The sequence below is a fragment of the Muscardinus avellanarius genome (genome assembly GCF_963383645.1).
Source record: "Muscardinus avellanarius genome assembly, chromosome: 4".
NCBI classification, from domain to species: domain Eukaryota; kingdom Metazoa; phylum Chordata; class Mammalia; order Rodentia; family Gliridae; genus Muscardinus; species Muscardinus avellanarius.
Window position 1 is genome coordinate 120485564 of NC_137789.1, and position 21058 is coordinate 120506621.

The 21058-nt window shown below is 38.1% G+C and overlaps 1 protein-coding gene across 1 annotated transcript in view; it reads left to right on the plus strand.

Annotated features, from left to right (window-relative positions):
• Window positions 1-21058, plus strand: part of MCU (mitochondrial calcium uniporter) — a gene marked incomplete at both ends in the record, with an annotated part of 180900 nt that overhangs the window by 139688 nt on the left and 20154 nt on the right. Inside the window, 2 exons of the mRNA XM_080694594.1 lie at window positions 14068-14238; window positions 15391-15495. Of these exons, the coding sequence (XP_080550720.1) occupies window positions 14068-14238; window positions 15391-15495 (276 nt within the window). The remainder of the gene's footprint in view (window positions 1-14067; window positions 14239-15390; window positions 15496-21058) is intronic.

Genomic DNA, 21058 nt, shown 5'->3' on the forward strand with positions numbered 1-21058 from the left:
AAAAATATACTTAACCTATAGAAGTAGTACTTACTCTGTAAGGAGCTATTGTAGTGATGGTCTTCAGCTTCTCATTTGAATTTCTCTGTGCCCCAGAACCTCAACTCTAAGTGGCTAAAAGTGAACTCTCATGGTTGTATTTATACCTACATAAAGCCTTTGCGGTTTCCCCTCATGTTAATGATAGTTAAGCGTGACAGTTCTGCTATAGACAGGTTGGCTTATAATTTGTCATCCAGCCCAAGACACTTGTGTGTGTGCGCACACACACTGCTTTTACCGTGCTAGGGATTAAATCCAGAACCTTGTACATGCTTGGAGACACTCTACCAATGAGCACCACCCGCAGCCCGACCCAGAACACTTTTGAGAGTGAATGAATATGCTATTAAAAATTGTCAACTAAAGCCAGGTGTGGTAGTGCGTGCCTGTAGTTTCAGCTACTTAGAAGGCTGAGGCAGGAGATTTGCAAGTTTGAGGCTAGCTTAAGCAACTTAGTAGACCTTATCTCGAAGAAAAAAAAAAAAGGCAACTGTGTAAACCAGGCCATATCTTCACCCTCAGGATAGGGAGAGTACAAAAGGTGAGGGGGAGGGGGAGGGGGGAGGAGGTGTTGCTGGGGTAAATAGCCTCATCTGTTTTCATTTCTTTACCCAAAAATGTAGTCTTGCTCAGGTTAGCTCTGTGTTAAGAATTGTGGTAGAAACTTACTATGTTCATTTTGCACTTAGCAAAAGATAGAAAATCTTCTTATGAAAATTGTTTGAGGGCAAATAATTTTAGTAATGAAAGTCACTGAATTGCCTGTTGAACAGTTAACAATTATCTGTTTAGTCGACCCAAGTATAGAACATTTATAAATTCTTAGGCTGAGGTCTCTGAATGATTTGAGGAATCAGATATATGCCCCAGTTTTTTCTTTGGTTTCAGTCCTGTTACTTCCCTCCTCCGAAACTTTATTGAGATATCGTTGACATGCCACTAAATTCATCCAACATGCAACCATCGTGACAATCTAGCTTAGATGACTTCCTTTACTCCTAAACATTTCCTCATTCCCAGTCTCTGTTCCTGCAGCATGGTGTGCTTGTGGTGGGGGTGGGTAGGGGAGGTTCAGTGTCTATAAATGAAACCTTTTTCAAATATGTCATATAGATTGACTCATGCAGTATGTAGTCTTTTTGTACCTGGCTTCTTTTACATAGCATAATGCTTGTAAAGTTTACCTGTATTATAGCATGTATTATGGTTCTTTCTTTTATGTTTATTGCTTGATTAGTATTCCAGTGTATAGAAATAAGGTATTTTGTGCACTCACCAAAAGAGAGACATTTGTATTTTTTATTTCAAACTATTAAAAATGCCGCTGCTGCCAACATTTGCTTATAAGTCTTTGTGTGGATATGTTTTCATTCGTGTTGGGTAGAAACAGGAGCAAATTAATTGGGTCATATAGTAAGTGTATACTTAACTTTTTGAGAAGCTGAAAAACTCTTTCTGATTATATATACTATTTGTATTCCCACCTGCAATGCGTAAATGTCGTAGTTTCCCACATCCTTCCCAACACTGACATGGATCCTGCTTCTCAATTGTGGACATCAGTAGATGTATAGTATTATTTCATTGTGGTCTTAGTTTGCATTTGATTGTTGACTGATGCTTTTGAGCAGTGTTTAATGTTTAGTAACCATTCAAATATTTTCTTTTATGAAGTGTTTGTTCAACCTTTTAAACCCATTTAAAAAACAGGGCTAAGGTTGGGGCTGTAGCTCAGTGATACAGCATGTGCTTAGTATGAAGGACACCCTAAGCTCAGTCCTCATGACCAATAAAATAAAATACTGCCTCCTTATTATTGAGTTGTAAGAGTTCTTTATATAATATAGAGAGCATAGGTTCCCAAAGTAGGTGATACCACTCTCTGGGGATGTGCTGGAACAAAATATAGGTATATAAAAGTACAAATTTGTCACTGCATTTTTTTTTATTCACTTAAAGAAGGTAGATTTTTGGGGGGAGAGGACAGTTGTTTCTACAAAGGGTCAATAGTCAAATAAGTTTGGAACATGAAAAGCTCTAGAATCTAGATAGAAAAGTAGATTCTGGGTTGACCGTGAAAAGCTCTAGAATATAGAACAGTAGATTCTAGAGCTTTTCATATTCCTTTTAAAAATAGTTTTTGGAGGAAGGGGAAATTTTTTGAGTAAAATTGTGTTATAAATGACCAACCATTATTGTAAACAGTTGCAAATTCTATATTACTTGTTATCATCATACTGAAAACACAGATGCAGTCCACCACTATGTATCTTTCATTCCAACTTAAAAAGACTTGGTAACAAAAGAAAAATGAAAATAATGAAGCTACTTAATCACCAAAGATGATAGGACCCAGAGCCTTTGTGTTCTAATGTGGCAGAGTTCTCGCCAACCTAAACATGAAGTTGGGAAAACAAGCACCTTATATATTTTCATTTTAAAAATATAACAGAGCCGGGCGTGGTGATGTATGCTTGTATTACTCATGCTTGGGAGGCTGAGACAGGAGGATCGCACAGGTTCGATGCCAGCCTCAGCTACTTGGTGGGGTTCTCAGCAACTTAGTGAGACCCTGTTTCCAAATAAAGTATAAAATAGGTCTGGGAGTATAGCCCAGAGGAAGAAAAGCCCCTGGGTTTCACCCCCAGTACCACAAAACAATAAAAATCAAAAGTAACAAAATTTTTTTTGTAAGTAGAAGTTTCAGAGTGAAGCTTTACCAAAATGTAGATGAACCTATTCTGTCAGCAAAGACTTTTCTTAAAGGATTTTGTAAGATTCACTTTTCACATTGCCAAGAAAACCGGCCACTTGAAATGGGAAAGACCTTTAAGCTTTACGTGCTGGCAGTGTTTGAACTGCTTAGCTCTGCGTAGGAGCAAATTTATGTCAAATTTCAAGTGATGGAATTCATTTAGGTTTGCCATCATTTCTCTTCCACATGCATCTTGATGAAACAGAGGATGAAATCCCTGATTTTGCACCAACCACTTAGTTCCTAGTTTTTGCCTGATAAAATGCATGTTGATATAATCGAAGAAAAATTCCTAATATGCACGTCTCTTGTAGAAATAAGAAAGGCTGTTAACATTAGGCTATCAACATCTTTGAAAGAGTGTTAAATTTCTTTGCCAAAATAACCACTGGGGAATTTTTTTCTTCCTTTTTGGCTCAAAGAAAATCTTGATACTCTCTGAACAGATGGCATCTCTTTCAATTCCAGATTTAGCAACATAGATACTCATATTACTTCAGAGGAGAAAGCAGCTCTGCCCATTGTAATATCACACTGCTTTTTTCCCCCTGGCATTGAAGGCTCTTCCAGCAGGCCTAAAGAAGTCTCGCCTGCTACCACAAGAGTAAATTTTATGAGAACAAGGATTTTATCAAGAGAAAAGATAAAAATATTAAAATATTTGCTTGGTTAAGCTTTTGATAGAAGTTTTGCTTTTTAGGAGAAAAGAAAGATTAGTACTGGAGGAGTTTATTCATGATGTGCTTTACCTCGGGGTATTTGGAACTTTATGAATGAGTGTAAGCTTCTAATTCAAGAACTTAGTCATTATTATGGGCTTGGCAGAAAGATCATAAATTCATCATAAGTTCATAGCTTACCTAAGTAAGACATCAGAGTTAGGTAATTAGACATGGACAACCATGTGAATTTTCCACTGATAGAGGAATTATCTTTCTAGGCTAGTCATAAATGAAAAATTCTGCCATGTCTTTGCAGGCATGTAGAAATTCAGTGCTCTTTAAGGTTACCTCTCACTCAGAAAACTTCAAAACTGAAACTTGGATCTGTCATCGTTTCACTTGTGTTACCATATCAAAACAGTGATGTGGGTTCAATCCTAAAATGCATAGAGGATCCTGGGGTTCTTCCCACAAGCCGAACCCAGTGTTATCTGGTGAAGTGAGCTGTCAGCGCTGTGATCTTGTTACCAGTGTTTTTCTCAGAAGTTTCCCTTTTTCTTTGTATCTAAGCAGCAAAGTACATCTTTTCAGATATTCAGGTTACCATGTTCTAAAGCCAGGCTCCTATGTTACTTTTTTTACTCAAATAACAGCAGCCTTATAATTTAAATATTCTTTTACATGGAATTAAAATTTATTTTTATTATAGGCCTATAATATGCCTATAATTCTGACTATTGAGGAGATGGAGGCAAGAGGAGTGCAGGTTCTGAGACAGCCTGGTCAACTTAGTGAGACCTGATCTGAAAGTAAAAAGGGCTGGAGATGTATCTCAGTAGTAAAGTGTTCAATCTGCAGTGCTGCAAAAGAACAAAAGAATGTATTTTCCAGCTAAATGAGGTGGAACACTTATAATCTCAGCTACTTGGGAGGCTCAAACAGGCAAGACTACAAGTTCAAGGCCAGTCTGGGCAATCTAACAATATCACACACAAAAAAATTTTGTTTAATTTTTATACTTTACTTCCTTTCAAAAAAGAAACTAAAAAAATGTCCATTTTTGGTTTTAAAATGAGGAAAAATACTTTTTTTGTTTGTTTTTTCTTTTTCTTTCTTTTTTTTTTTTTTTTTTGTTTACTGGAGATGGAACCTAGGGGCATTCTACCTCCATGCCACACCTCCATCCCTATTTTTTATTCTTTATTTTGAAACCGGGTCTCACTGAGTTGCAAAGGGCCTCACTAAGTAGCTGAGCCTGTCCATGAACCACAATCCTCCTTTCTCTGCCTCCCAAATGCTGGGACTACAGCATGCACCACCATACCCGGCTATCCTTTGGTTTTCTTAAGCATTTAAAATATGGCAAATGAAAAAAGTTTCCAATGCTGTCAAATAAATTACATCTAAAATTTTTATCTATAAATTGTTTGGATTTTTTCAGGAAGTAGGACTTAGGAAGGAGTTATCCATAGTATTATGAGATTCTCAGAGGTCAATTAACCAAAGATATCAAGAAACAGTGAGAGAAACTTGTATTACTTATACCTACTTTAAAAAAAAAAACTTTAATTTTTTGGCACTGGGGTTGAACCCAAGAACATTCTGCTTCTGACTATACCCCCAGACCTTTATATTTTTTATTATTTTGAAACAGGGTCTCACCATGTTTCTGAGGATCGCGGAGGTTCAAAGCCAGCAGTGCTGGCTTAGGAGACCCTGTTTCCAAATAAAAAAGTATAAAAAAATAGGTCTGGGAGTGTAACCCAGAGTTAGAAGGGTTTCCAGGAACCCCAGAACCACCAAAAAATAAAATAAAATAGTTGCCGGGCGTGGTGGCGCACACTTGTAATCCCAGCACTTGGGAGGCTGAGACAGGAGGATCGCATAAGGTTCGAAGCCAGCCTCAGCTACTTAATGAGGCTCTCAGCAACTCAGTGAGACCAGTTTCAAAATAAAGAATAAAAAATAGGGCAGGGGGGTGTAGCCTGGAGGTAGAAAAGCCCCTGGGTTCTACCCCTAGTACCAATCAACTAATCAATCAATAAATAAATAAATAAAATTGTGAAAAAGTACAGTGTTATCTTAGTCTGTCCTCCTGCCGTTGCACATCCTATATCAACGGTTCTCCCTCAGAATCACACATGTGTTACAACTGATGAACTGACAGTGACGCATCATCTGAGGTTCATAATTTACAGTAAATTTCAGTCTTGGTGTTTTACATTTTGTAGGTTTGGACAAATATCTAGTGACATGCGTCCACCATTACAGCATCAGTCATTTTACTGCCCTACGATTCCTCTGTGCGCTCCCTGCTCATCCTTCCCTCCTCTCTTATCCCGGGCATCCGTTGATCTTTCTTATATCTCCATAGTTCTGCTTCTATCAGTATCTCACGTGGTTGGAATCATCCACTCTATAGCCTTTTCAGATTGGCTTTTTTCACTTAATAACATGCATTTAAATTTTCTCCGTTTAGCCAGGCACGATGACACATGTCCACAGTCACAGCTACTTGGGAAGGGTGAAATAGGAAAATCGCTTGGGCCCAGGAGTTCAAGACCAGCCTGGAAACATAAAGAGAGAGAAGCCACTTTTCAAGAAGGTGAAGAGGAGGAGGACGAATAAGGGGGAAAAAATAAAAGGAGCTTTTTTGTGGCTTCATTGTTCATTTCTTTTCAGTGCTGAATAGTATTAGTCCATTGTCTACCTGTGCCACCGTTTGTTTATCCATTCACCTACTGGAAAACATCTTTATTGCATCCAAGTTTTGGCATTTTTGAGTAAGGTCACTATAAACATCCATGTGCAAGTTTTTGTGTGGACATACACCCTCAATTCCTTTGAATATATACCCAGGAACATGATTGGTAAGAGTGTACTTGGTTTTGTAAAAAACGTTCACACCATCTTCCAAAATGACTGCACCATTTTGCGTTCCCACCAGCAGTGAGTGAGAGTTCCGTGTGCTCCACGGCATTTGATATTTAACTTAGAGCCTTTTCCCTTTGTTGTTCTCAGTGGAACAAGTAATTTTGTTCTCTTGACATTTACAGGGATGACTGGAAATTTTCTCATGCATGTGTTATATCATTTCAGACTCTAGATTTTAGGAAGAGAGAAATGTTTAAACCAGACATATTGATATATTCTAATAGAATCTGTCAGCAGCTTTTTAAGATATTAGCCTACCTGTATTTTGGTGAGGAAACTGAAGTTCAGTAATATAGCCATAGATTACAGATTGAAAGTATCTCTTTCTGGTAGAACTGAATAACTACCAAAAAAAAATTTTAATACCATAATTTTTCCACTATTTGCTAATGTCTGTACTTTAGAATTATATTCAGCTTTTTGCTACCCAGAAAAGTAGGGCAAGAATCAAAGTATAAATAAGATGGACTCATGCCACCAAAAACATTATTTTAAAAGAAAAAATTTAGAATGATGTATTAGGACAGGATTTCATTCTTAAAACAAATGGAATTAAGGGAGAGGATATCCTTTTTACTCAGCACGAAAGTCTTTGATATTAATGATGAATTAATATTTTTGTAAACTGATTTTAAGAGAATTAGAATTGGCCACAGATACAATAGTAGCATAACTGTTTAACAGAAGACTTAGGACACCGTATATTAAAAGATTTTTTTAACTTTGAGTAGTTTTACAACTTTTAACATGCACCTGTGTCTCCCTGCCTGTGTGTGTATGTGTGTGTGTGCACGCATGTGCACACATGCATGTAGATAGATAGATATAGAGAGAGAGATGGGATGGAAGTGGTAAATATTAACTACCAATTTTAGGATAATGGTTTTCTTAAGAGGAAAAAAAAGGTTACCCTTCTTCAGTGTAGACAGTTGAACCAGAGCAAAGCTGGAATGAAGCAAGGACTCTAATTACAATGTAGTCAAAAGAAGAAAGAAGTGGTAGTGGGCTGGAGTAAGACGGGGGTAGTAGAACTGAGATAGAGATTTAAATAATATAATGAATATGCGATGACTGACTTGATATGAAGAATGTCAGGCTCCGGCCCTCAATAATCAGAGATACTTAGGTAATTTTCTGGCTTGGGCAGAAGCTAAATAATGGTAGTATTATTGATTGAGATTATGGATGTTTAGGGGGAAATTTGAATTCATTTGTAGAATTTTTGAGTTTGCAGTGTGCCCGAGGGAAGCCTAATTTTCCAGAATTGTCCATTAGACTGTTGTCGCTCCAGGGTCTCTTCAGTGTTTGCATGGCAGTTGATGCTGTGAAGGAATCTGAGACTGCCCTGAGCATGTGGCTTGTGAAGTACAGAGGCCAAAGCACTTAGAGACCTTTACGGGATGAACAAGGGAAGGATAGCCTAGGAAGAAAAATCAGAAGGTCTAGATAGAAAGGTAGAAAAACCGGGAAAGTGTAGTGCCATAGAAGCCAAAGCGTGGAAGTGGTTAATAGTTAACATCATTACATACTGCTAAAATACTGCTAAAATAAGTAAGTTAGGGCTAAAATTCCCACTGGATTTAACAGCCTTAATATCATATGTGACCTAAAAGGATTTTTTTTTTTTTTGTCAAATGAGATCCAAATTGCATTGGATTGAATTGTGTGACTTTAGGAGTATTATTTAACCTTGTTAAGTCTTGATTCTTAGCTGTAAAAGAAGAAGAGTGTTTGTATGATTTTCTTGGCCTTCCAACACTAAATTTATAATTATATCTCACATTTGTGATATAGAATGTTATCAAAAAGAAGAATGAGGTATGGAGAAAGAGATACGAGAATGATCACAAGCCTCTGAAATCATCCATCGTATAAAGTTTAGCTTCAGGTCGCTTTGCAGATCACACACACACACACACACACACACACACACACACACACACACACCACGATCCCTTTTGTAATAAATATATACAGTTCATGTTCTTAAAGTGATATATTTTAGTGGAGATTTTACCCACTAAACACCACCAAACCTCCCGTGTGTTTTTATACAAGTGTTTTTAAATACTTAACCAAACTACAAGCATTTGTGTTTTGTGACTGTTTTTCTTTCCTATCTTCTTTGCCTCCTTTCTTTCTCCCCCGATCCCTTCTTTTCACCCTCCTATTCCTCCCTTCCTTCTTTTGTTTTTGAGACACGTTTCCTAGGCTGACTTCAAACCGATGGATTCAACCAATCCTCCTGCCTCAACTTCTCAAGTAGCTGTGATTACAGGAACAGCAGACCACTCCCGGCCTTTATGATTATCGTTCTACTCTACGTGCCTCAAAGGCATTTTTAAAAGATTCACTCCTTCATCCCCATGTTTGTAGTTCCTGCATTCCTCTGCCTAGTCTGCACGGTGCTTGATATTTTGTTTTTGTACCTAAATCTGTTGTCATGTTCTGGCTTTAAAGTGTTCTTGTCAGATGCCCTGTAATTTCAAGTTCCTTTGAAGTGCACTGTTGATGAACATACTTGGAGTCCTTCTTACTTTATTGATATGGAAATCAAAGCAAAAGATCAAAAAATCTAACCAAAGAGCCACTCAATGAAATTTACACTTTAAAAGAATATTTCTCTCTAGAGAATAGTAGCTGACAGCAGTTATTATTGTAAATGTCCATTGTGACTGTTCACTTATTTTACATATTGTAAACCTAAGGAACTTTGGTAATTGTTCTTTGGTTGCAAACCTAGAAATGCAACATTTACATTACAATCTACTGTGTGGGCAGGAAAGGGACCTGGGGATTTATCAAAAGCAGCAGTATAATAAAACTTGAAATGTGTTATTCCATGCAGAATTGCTCAAAGCTTTCATATTTCATTCCTTTGAAAAGCTTTATGTTCTTTAAAGGACAGAGTTAAATTAGATACAAAAAGCCTTCATTTTCTCTGTTGACTTGGTCTCAGTTATTTTAAAACAGTAACCCCTAGGCACTTACTTGTGAAACCAATGTATTAGCGAAATCTTCCAAATGTTAGTTGTTTAATACTCACAGATTCTTATCTTTTATTTAAATGCATCTCTTGTCTATTTCTTGGGATCTGTGGTCCTTTTCACATTTAGAAAGAAGATAATTGGAGTTTTAAAAAAGCAGACAAATAAAAATCATCAAATTTTATAACCCCACTATCATTACTGCCTGTAGAAAAAATGCTCACATATCAAGGAGTCTGGTATTGATTTCTAAAAATTCTCTTACAAAAGGAAAATAACAAAATTTGCAAATATATTTAGATGTTGCAAATGTTAGATAGTACCTGCTATATATAAAGTTCAAATTATAATTGTTTTGACCTCTTCTTTTTTTTCTCTCTCTCTCTTTTTTGGTGGTACTGGGGTTCCTGGAAGCCCTTTTACCTCCGGGCTACACTCCCAGACCTATTTTTACATTTTTATATGGAAACAGGGTCTCCTAAGCCAGCGCGCGCGGCTGGCTTCGAACCTGTGCGATCCTCCTGTCTCTGCCTCCCAAGCGCAGGGATTACAAGTGTGCGCCACCACGCCCGGCAATTTTGACCTCTTCTTTACGAAGCATAGACCGCCTTCAGAAGGAAAAGGCAATAGAGATTTTGAATCTTGCTTCTTTTCATTTTATGTGAAAACTCAGGGCATGTATTCATGAAGTACTAACTTCTATGGAAATTTCTGTTCTGCTGTAAACAACTAAAACAGATAAAATATCTGAAACAACCATTTTCAGACATTGGACAGTAGGCAGCATAATGGAAAGAAGTGAGTTGACTCCTACATCGCCTCCAGTTACAGTCTGAGGTTGCGTCCAAGCTGAGGAACAGGGAAAGGAAACAGCCCAGCCATGAAGTTGAGGTGAAGAAACAGAGCAGTGTGTGAAAGCCAAACTAACTAGGATTTGTGGGACAAAGATCCACAGAGATATCTAAATCTATTGTGTGTGTGTGTGTGTGTGTGTGTGTGTGTGTGTGTGTGTGTGTGTGTGTGTTTTAACTGGGGATGGAACCCAGGGGCATTCTACCTCCGAACTATAGCCTCAGCCTTATTTTTTATTCTTTATCTTGAAACAGGGTCTCACTGAGTTGCAAAGGGCCTCACTAAGTAGCTGAGGCTGGCCAAGAACCTGTGATCCTCTTGTCTGAGCCTCCCAATTACTGGGATTACAAGTGTGTGCCACCACACCCAGCTTCTAGGTTTATGAAGTTGGAGCCTAGTACTTGGTTCGTGGCCAGCCTCGGCTACTTAGTGAGCTCTCTGCAACTGAGTGAAACCTTCATTCAAATTAAATAATAAAAACTGGGCATGGTGGCGCATGCTTGTAATCCCAGCTTTCAGGAAGCAGAGACCGAAGGATCATGGTTCGCAGATAGCCTCAGCTACTTAGTGAGGCCCTTGCAACTCAGTGAGATCCTGTTTCAAAAATAAAAAGACTAAAAAATAGGGCTGGCAGTGTAGATAGGAGGTAGAATGCCCCTGCATTCCATCCTCAGTACTGCTAAATAAATAAATAAATAAATAAATAAATGGGCTGGGGGTATAGCTCAAAAGTAGAATACCCCTCGGTTCAATCTCTAGTACTACAAAAAAAAAATTCAGTTTATCTAAAAAAATAGCAAGAATTAAGTAGAAAAGTTGGATCAGATAGGAAGTAAGCAGCAAGATGGTACATTTAGCCTTAATGACCATTACATTAAATAAAAATTTTATACATATGTTAAGTAAAAGGCAGAGATTGTCAGATTGGATAAAATAGCAAGACCAACATGTTCTCTATAGGAAACCTACTTTAAATTTAAAGACATGGTTATGTTAAAGTAAAAGTATAGGGAAAGTCCTCCTTATCTCTAGGATTTTTATTTCAGGAACCTCCTCAGATACCAGAATCCATGAATGCTCAATTCCTATATAAGATGGTATAGTGTTTGCATATTATCCCCACACGTCCTTCCTCATGCTTTAGATCATGTCTGTATTATTTCTAATACCTAATACAATGTGAATGCTGTCTAAATACTTGTTGTGCTGTATTGTTTAGGAAATAATGAAGAAAAAACTTTGTACATGTTCACTACAGACACAATTTTTTCTAAATATTTTTGATATGCAGTTGGTTGGTTCTATCATAAATATATGGAACCCACTATACCAAGAAAATATGTCCACACAGATGCTTCTAAGAAACAGCTCAAAAGTCTAATAGGTGAATAGATAAATTATGGTGTATCTGTGCATAGAAATACTACTCAGCAATACAAGCAAAAGAGCTACAATTGCATACAACATGAATGCATCTCATAATCATGCCAAGGGAAAAGAAGCCAGACAGGAAAAGGTTATATATGGTATGACTCCACTAATACAAAATGCTATAAAAATCAAATATAATCTGTGGTTACAAAAATCAGATCAATCTTTGCCTAGGGATTAGCTGGTAAGGGGCGTAGGGTATTTGGGGAATAATGGAAATGATCTTGATTCTTGTGTCAAAACTCATGAAATGTCCATTTAAAATAAGAATGTATTATGTTAGGTCTGGAGGTGTCATTCAGTGATTGAGTGCTCGCTGAGCCCTGAGTCCTCAGCAACACTCACACACACACACACACACACACACACACACACACACACCCCAAACAAACCCTAAGAATGAGCCGAGCGTGGTGGCATATGCTTGTAATCCCAGCATTTGGGAGGCTGAGACCAGAGCATCCCGGTTCGCGGACAGCCTCAGCTACTTAGTGAGGCCCTCCACAACTCAGTGAGACCCGGTTTCAAAATAAAGAATAGAAAATAGGGCAGGGGGTGTAGCTCAGAGGTCGAATGCCCCTGGGTTCCATCCCCAGACCCCCCCCCAAAAAAAAAACCCTAAGAATGTATTTAGCTATTTAGAGCTATGTCTTAGTAAGGCTTATTCTTTAAAATTCAAATCATGAGTGGTTCCAATGTGAACTTTTTGTATTCATTCTAAGCCTTATAAGTTACTAGAAATAGAAAATGAAATGAGATGCAAATGACAGCAACTATGGAAAGTTTGATGCATTTGGAATCTCTAGAACAATTAATTTCATATTTCTTCTAAACTAATTTTTAGGAGCATAAGAAATGTTCCTTTCAGTGCTTAAAAGAAGCAAATAGGCACTATTTTGGATGATACATGATACCATGTAATGGCTAAGCTCAGATATACCATACAAGATACCATTATAATTCCAATACTTGGGAGGCTGAGAAAGGGGGATGACAGAATTGAGGCTAGCCTCTGCAACTTAGACCTTATTTCAAAACAAAACATAAGAAGGACTGGGAGTGCAACTTGGAGATAGAATGCCTCTTGGTTGAATTCCCAGTACTCAAGAAGGAGGAGGAGAAGGAAAAGTAGAAGAAACTGTCACTTACGTATAAGGCAGTGTGCTACATATTTTAAATCGTTTATTTCATTTATTCCTCACGATTGCTCTGTGAATTAAGGATTAAACCCATTTTACATGTGTGAAAAAAATAAGGCTGAGGGATGTTACATAAATGCCCAAAGATATGGAGCCAGGATTCAATCCCAAACTGGACTCGATAGACTATTTTCTTTCCCATACTGACATCGTTAAATGCTTAGTTTCTTATGTAAAAATTTAAATCTTATTTGAAATTTGTATTTGAAAATATCCTGAAAGAGTATTATTCTGACATTCAATTTACTGACCAAAGCTCTGTAAATCAAAATTACTAAGGAAAAATATAAGGAAATAAGAAATTTTATGCCATATTATTATAGAAGGTCCCTTCAATTATATAACTTAGAATATTTTTTATAACTTTTTGTTAAAAATCCCAGTTGAGTTTTGACTTCTAACTAAACTCAGAAAGACAGTCTAAAGGACATGAAGGGAATTGGTTTAGATTATAACATATGTCTATATTATTTAATAGAAAGTTTACTAGGCACCTTGGATTTAATAATGTACTCTAAATATGGATTGATGGTCCTTGAGCATGGGTCTCACTTACTAGTGTACTTTAAGAAGATGTCGCCAGACATGGTGCCGTAACCTTGTATTCCCAGTACTTGGGAGGCCAAGACAGGAGGATTGCAGGTTCACAGCCAGCCTCAGCTACTTAGGCCCTCTGCAACTTAGACCCAGTTTCAAAATAAAGAATAAAAAACAGGACTGGGGTTATAGCTTGGAGGTAGAATACCCCTGGGTTCCATTCCAGTGTTGCAAGAAAAAAAAATTATTTCATTCCTTAGTGATTCTCAAGAAGCTCTAGATCCCACAAAAGCTGCCTCTTACAGGCCAGGATAATGGCCCAGCAGTCTCTGACTACTTAATAACACTTTGTCAAATGGAATCAAGACATACTCACCAATACCAAGAACTCTGCCTCATATTGCTGGGAAAGGCTCTCCTTAACCCACTCAGAAGATAATTCCATGCCTGTTCCCACCCACCATATCTGAAAAAATGAATTCCTTTGGTCTGATCTTCCACAGCCAGTTTTCTGGTTAACCTACAACTAAAGTTAAAGGACATATTCTTAAGCCTTTGAAGACATTTTAAGTTACACTAATAATAGACCCCCATGTAAAAACTAGTAGTAATGCGACTAACTTATAATAAAATTCAATTGTCATCTGCTTGTGGTTTTTTTCATTCAGACGTGACAGTGGTTTACCAAAATGGATTACCCGTGATATCAGTGAGGCTACCATCACGGCGGGAGCGCTGCCAGTTCACACTCAAACCTATCTCTGACTCCGTTGGTGTATTCTTGCGACAACTGCAAGAAGAAGACCGGGGAATTGACAGAGTTGCAATTTACTCGCCTGGTATGTCACCTTCATTCTCAATTCTCACCTGTCCCTCCCTCCCTCCAAAACTGTTTCTAGACACACAAATAGATCTCTGCCAAAGAATATCATAGTGTTAACTTTAAAAAGTTTTTTTTTTCTGCTTAGCAAATGCCAAGAAAGAAAATGATTTCTCTCCCAGTGGTTCTCAGGATGTAATTGTTCAGGTTTAGCAAATGAATGTGCACAGAGCGTCTCATTCAAAGGCAACTCACATACAAGGTCATGGGCACGGTTAAGCAGGCAGTCACCTTTTATGTTATTGAGACCTTTTATCATTACCTGAGGCTTGGAATGAATTTTCCCCGTAGTTGAACCCTCATCTCTGGAGATGGGAAATATTATGTTTTTCGCATAAATGTTTACCAAATAGAGTACACGACTAGAAACGAATATAAAATAAAGCGCTAAAAGTTTTTATTTGCCCTAACATCTGCTTCATTTATTTTTAAGTGCCTTATTTTTTTTTCATTTTTACTTCGAAATATTTCAAACCAGCAGAACATTTGCAAGACTAGATCAATAAGCACCCATTTATCCTTTACTTGAATTCACCAGTTGTTAACAACTACCACATTTCTGTGCTTTAAGTACTTTTAAATATACCTAATTCCCACCTCACCCATTAAATGTCCTGCCACCCAGTAGGATAATTAGCAGGCCAGCCTGGGTTACTTGGCTCTCCCTAGCATCCACGCCCGTTAAATTAATTGGAAACTAATCATCGACCACATAGAAAAGTACCACATGTTAGAAAACATTGTTTTGTTTTGTTTCTGTTCACCTCAGCTTCCAGCACAGACAAATATCAGCTGACTATACTTCTCTCCCAGTGACCCAAGATTTCCGGCTGAAACCTATAGATACATGACCAGTAATTATTTTAATTGTTCATATGGTTACTGGGGAAGCATTCTGTTAAATCTCCATACTTGAGGCCTAAAAACAAAGAGCTTCAGACAATCTAAACTTTGTTCTCCATAGAACTGGGGTGGGGGGTATGAGGCAAAAAGTTAACTGACATTTAAAAGGCAAGAGGTAATTTTAAAAATCTATTTTGAGGGTTGCTTTTTCCTGACCATTCTTGAATAACTATGGACATATGACAAATTTCATTTACAATTTTCACAGATGGCGTTCGAGTTGCTGCCTCAACAGGAATAGACCTGCTCCTCCTTGATGACTTTAAGCTGGTCATTAATGACATTACGTATCATGTACGACCACCAAAAAGAGGTAAACAACAACAACAAAAAGATAGCTTTGATAAGGTTATAGAAATGGAAGGAAGGAACTTTACTTTTCCCTGGGTAACCTTGAGATATAGAAATACCCAAATAATACTGAAATTTTTATATACTGATAGATTCTGTTTTAGTTGAAGAGCCCATTGAGTACCTGGCACATGGCTAGTACATTAAAACCACTTTGATTCTACAAAAATACTGGAACATTTTATCATCTGGCATTGTCATTCTTTTTTACATAACTGGATGTCCTACTTAAGCTCCTCTCCATACAGGCTAAAAGTCATACTATTTTTTAATACTAATACTGTACTAGAGGGCTGGGGATGTGGCTCAGTGATAGAGAACTGCGTCAGATGCATGAAGCCCTATGTTTCAGAATAGCACAGCAAAAGAACAACAACAACAATAATAATAATGATAAAAAGGGGATCTTTTAAAACTAAGTGATGAAATTTCCTGTTCTCTTAAACATTGTAAATAGGTATTAATCTTTTGGTTTTTTTGTTTTTGTTTTTTTTTTTTTGTTTTTTTTTTTTTTTGGTTTGCCTTTGTGTGGTACTAGGCATTAAACCCAGGTCCTTGCCGGGCGTGGTGGCGCACGCTTGTAATCCCTGCATTCGGGAGGCTGAGACCAGAGGATCGCGGTTCGTGGACAGCCTCAGCTACTTAGTGAGGCTCTCTGCAACTCAGTGAGACCCGGTTTCAAAATAAAGAATAAAAAATAGGGCAGGAGGTGTAGCTCGGAGGTCGAATGCCCCTGGGTTCCACCCCCAGACCTGCAAATAAATAAGTAAACAAACAAACAAACAAACCCAGGGCCTAGCACAAACTAGGACGTGCTCTCCCCTGAGCCACATCCCCAGCTCTCGTTATTTTACTTTGGAATAGGGTCTTGCTGAGTTGCTCAGGCAGGCCTTGAACTTGGGATCTTCCTGCCTTATCCTCCCACGTAGCAGGGATTACAGGCTGTACTACTGCATCCAGCTCTTTTTGGGTTTTTTGATGCCTCAAGTTTAGCAGTCTAAAAGTCAGTTATTATACAGTTGCTTCTTGGCTTACAATGGGATCTATAAACCCATTGTAATTTGAAAATATTGTAGATTAAAAATGAATTTAATACACCTAACCTGGCGAACATCACAGCTTAACCTAGTCTACCGAAAACATACCCACAACACATATATTAGCCTACACTTAGGCAAAATCACCTAATACAAACCCTGCGGTAGAATGCTGTTGAACATCTCATGTTTGCACACAGTTGGGTGTTTTATACACATGATGTGATGCAAAAACACAAAATAGAATACCCAAAGCCAGCAACACAGCACACGGTAGCATGTCGTTTACTTAGCCCCCTGAGCGCACGGCTGACTGGAAGATGCAGTTCCCTGCTGCTGCCTTCCAGCCTCACACGAGCATATCATCAGGAAAAAAAATCAAAGTTCCAAATCCTAAGTGTGGTTCCTACGGAATGCTTATTGCTTTGAAAAAAAAAAATCCTAAATTGAGGATGTGCTATATAACAGTGGTCCTTAGGAAATTCTGGAATGTAAATGTGTTTATGTGGCAAAAAAGAGGTGCTCAAGTAATTCCCCTCCTTGGCTTCCAAAGTAGCTACTTTTTTTTTTTTTCTTCTTCTTTGTGCTAGGAATTGAATCCAGGGGCATTGGTGCCTCCGAGCTACACCCGGAACCTGATTTTTTTAATTTTATATTTTGAAACAAGGTCTCACTAAGTAGCTGAGGCTGTCCACAAATCCCATCCTCCTGTCTCAGCCTCCCAAGTACTGAGATTACAAGGGTGCCACCACCATGCCCAGCTCCAAATACTTTTTTTAAAAGGAGAAAAAAAAAATCCATGATGAACAAAGTATCAGAATTAAAAATAGAATCAGTATTGCTGGATTTTCTTTGTCTCCTCGGCTCCAGTATAGCTCTACACGGTTTGTCTGCTGAATGGCCCTCTGAAATAGCATTTCGAGCTGTGTCTTTTTGGGTCACTTTTCTCTCTTTACCCTTCGTATTCACTGTTACACACTGTGCTGTCAGTGCCCTTTCCTCCACCTCTCTCCCTCCATCAGCCTCCTGGGATTTGGCCTGTTTTTGAACCTACATCTAAGATTTGGATGTTACCAGGCCCAGTGGCACAAGCCTGCAGTTCCAGCACTCAGGAAGCTGAGTGGGGGGATCACTTGAGCCCAGGAGTTTGAGACCAGCCTGGACAACATAGCAAGACCCCATCTCAAAGGTTAAATAAATAAATAAATAAAATTTTAAAAGAATTGGGTCTAATATAGAAAAAGTTTATGGTGCACGCCTATACTTCCAGTACTTAGGAGGCGGAGGCAGGTTTGAGGACAACCTCCACAAGTACTGAGACTCTTTATCAGCCTAGTGAAACCCCTGTTTCAAAAATTTTTTTTTAAATTTTAAAACAAGGGTAAGGATGCAGTTCAGAAGTAGAATGTCCCTGGATTCAATCCCCAGTACCACAAAAAGAGAAATGACAAAGTTGAGAGTGAAGGCCTACGTTTTAAAGGCCTCCATAATCTCACCCACATCTACCTTATTAGATTTTCTTTCCCTCCTACATGCTGCTTACGTTTCCCACACTGTGTACTCCTTTCCTGCTTGCTTGCACCCTCCTTCCCTCACTTCCTTCTTCTCTTCTCTCCTCCCTTCCCTCACTCCTTCCTTCTTTTCTTTCTTTCTTTCTTATACTGCCTACAGGCTCTGTGACTTTGTGAACATCATTACTAGATCTCATTAGGGAGAGGAACCGTTATCTGATTTTTTTTCCCCCTCTAGATCAGTACCTAGCACAAAATGTTTCTTAATCTTACCTCTCTGGGATTCAAATTCCTCCTCTAAAAATTGAAGGCAGCAAGCTTACTCGTGCTGTTATCTTTTTTTTTTCTTTTTTTAAAAAAATTTTTTTAATTGGTGCATTATATTCATACAACTTATTGGGGTAAAAAAAACTTGTGTGTACAAACATGTACTCATACCGGGCGTAGTGGCGCACGCTTGTAATCCCCGCGCTTGGGAGGCAGAGACAGGAGGATCACGTAGGTTCGAAGCCAGCCGCACGCGCTGGCTTAGGAGACCCTGTTTCCAAATTAAAATGTAAAAATAGGTCTGGGAGTGTAGCCCGGAGGTAGAAGGGCTTCCAGGAACCCCAGTACCACCAAAAAAAAAAAAAAAAAAAAAACATGTACTCATCGCTGATTTAACCCCTACCCAAATCCCACCCCATTCCCTCCCCGTCCCTCCCTCCCTTGCTTGGCTTAGTGATTGATTTCAATATGTTTAAGTACATTGTGAGCTTTAGAGATTTTCCTCTTCCCCCCTCCTTTCTCCTCCTTTAGGTTGTCTTGTTTGCTCCTCTTTTCTCCCTAACTCTCACATATTAGGGAAAGCATCTGATTTCTTATTTTATGTGCCTGACTAATCTCACTTAGCATAATGTCCTCCAGTTCCATCCATTTCCCTGAAAATGATGTAATTGAGTTTTTTTTGATGGCTGAGTAAAATTCCATTGTGTACATATCCCACAGTTTTGTAATCCATTCATCTGTTGATGGACATCTTGGCTGGTTCCATAGTTTGGCTATGGTGAATTGTGCAGCTATGAACATAGATACACATGCATTAGTTTGGTAGTTTGGTTTCTTTTCTTTTGGGTAGATACCCAACAGTGGTATTGCTGGATCAAATGGTAGATTTGTTCCCATTCTTCTGAGAATTCTCCATACTGTTTTCCAAAGTGGTTGCACTAATTTGCAATCCCACCAACAATGTCTTAGAGTTCCCACTTCTCCACATCCTCGCCAGCATCTGTTGTTGTTTGTGTTTTGAATGATTGCCATTCTAGTTGGTGTTAGGTGAAATCTCAGGGTAGTTTTGATTTGCATCTCTCTGATTGCCAGTGATGTTGAGCATTTTTTCATGCACTTATTGGCCATTTGAATTTCTTCTTTTGTAAAGTGTCTATTTAGTTCATTTGCCCATTTTGTTATTGGATGCTTTGTTTTCTTAGTGTTGAGTTTCTTGAGTTCTCTGTATATTCTAGATATTAGTCCTCTATCAGTGGTGTAGGTGGCAAAAATCTTCTCCCATTCTGTTGGCTCTCGATTGAGGTTCTTGATAGTTTCCTTTGCTGAACAGAAGCTCTTCAGTTTCATGCAATCCCATGTATTGATTCTCCTTTTAATTTGTTGTGCCTTTGGGGTCTTGTTGAGGAAATGTTTGTCTGTGCCTATGTGTTGTAGTGTTGGACCTATGCCCTCTACAAGGAGCTTCAAAGTCTCTGGTTTAATTTCCAAGTCTTTGATCCATCGTGAGTTGACTTTTGTACAGGGTGAAAAAGTGGGATTAACATCCAATTTTCTGCATATGGTTAACCAGTTTTGACAACACCATTTGTCGAAGAGGCTATCTTTTTTCCAGTGTATGTTTTTGGCCTCTTTGTCAAAAATCAATTGGCTGAAAGTGTTTGGACTTGTTTCTGGGTCTTCTATTCTGCTCCATTGGTCTATATATCTGTTCTTTTGCCAGAACCATGCTGTTTTTATTACAATGGCTTTGTAGTATAGTTTAAAGTCAGGTATTGTGATTCCTCCTGCGTGGTTTTTGTTGCTGAGAACTACCTTGGCTATTCTAGGCTTTTTGTTATTCCAGATAAATTTAAGGACTGATTTTTCTATGTCTGTGAGGAATGATCTTGGTAGTTTAATGGGCATTGCATTAAATCTGTAGATCACTTTTGGGAGGATGGCCATTTTAATGATATTTATTCTGCCAATCCATGAACATGCAAGATCTTTCCATCTTCTAAGATCTTCGATTTCTTTTTTCAGTATTTTTTAATTTTCTTTGTAGAGATCTTTTACCTCCTTGGTCAAGTTTATTCCTAGGTATTTTATTTTTTTGTGGGAGATCCTGAGTGGAAGTGTTTTCTGAATTTCTTTTTCAGTGGATTTATGGTTGGTGTACAGGAAAGCTTCTGATTTTTTAAGATTGATTTTGTATCCAGATACCTTGCTGAATTTGTTGATCAGTTCTATAAGCCTTTTGGTTGAGTTTGTTGGGTTTTCTAAATATAGTATCATGTCATCTGCAAATAGTGAAAGCTTAAGTTCTTCTTTTCCTATTTGTACTCCTTTGATTTCCTTTTCTTGCCTTATTGCTCTGGCTAGAGTCTCTAGTACTATATTGAAGAGAAGTGGTGATAGTGGACATCCTTGTCTCGTTCCAGTTTTTAGGGGGAATTCTTGAAGTTTTTCCCCATTTAATATGATGTTGGCAGTGGGCTTATTGTAGATTGCCTTAATAATGTTGAGATATGTTCCTTCTATTCCAATTCTCTGCAGTGTTTTTATCATAAATGGATGTTGAATTTTATCAAATGCTTTTTCAGCGTCTATTGAGATGATCATGTGGTTTTTGTCTTTGATTCTGTTTATATGATGAATTACATGGATTGATTTTCGTATATTGAACCAGCCTTGCATCCCTGGGATGAACCCTACCTGGTCATAGTGAATG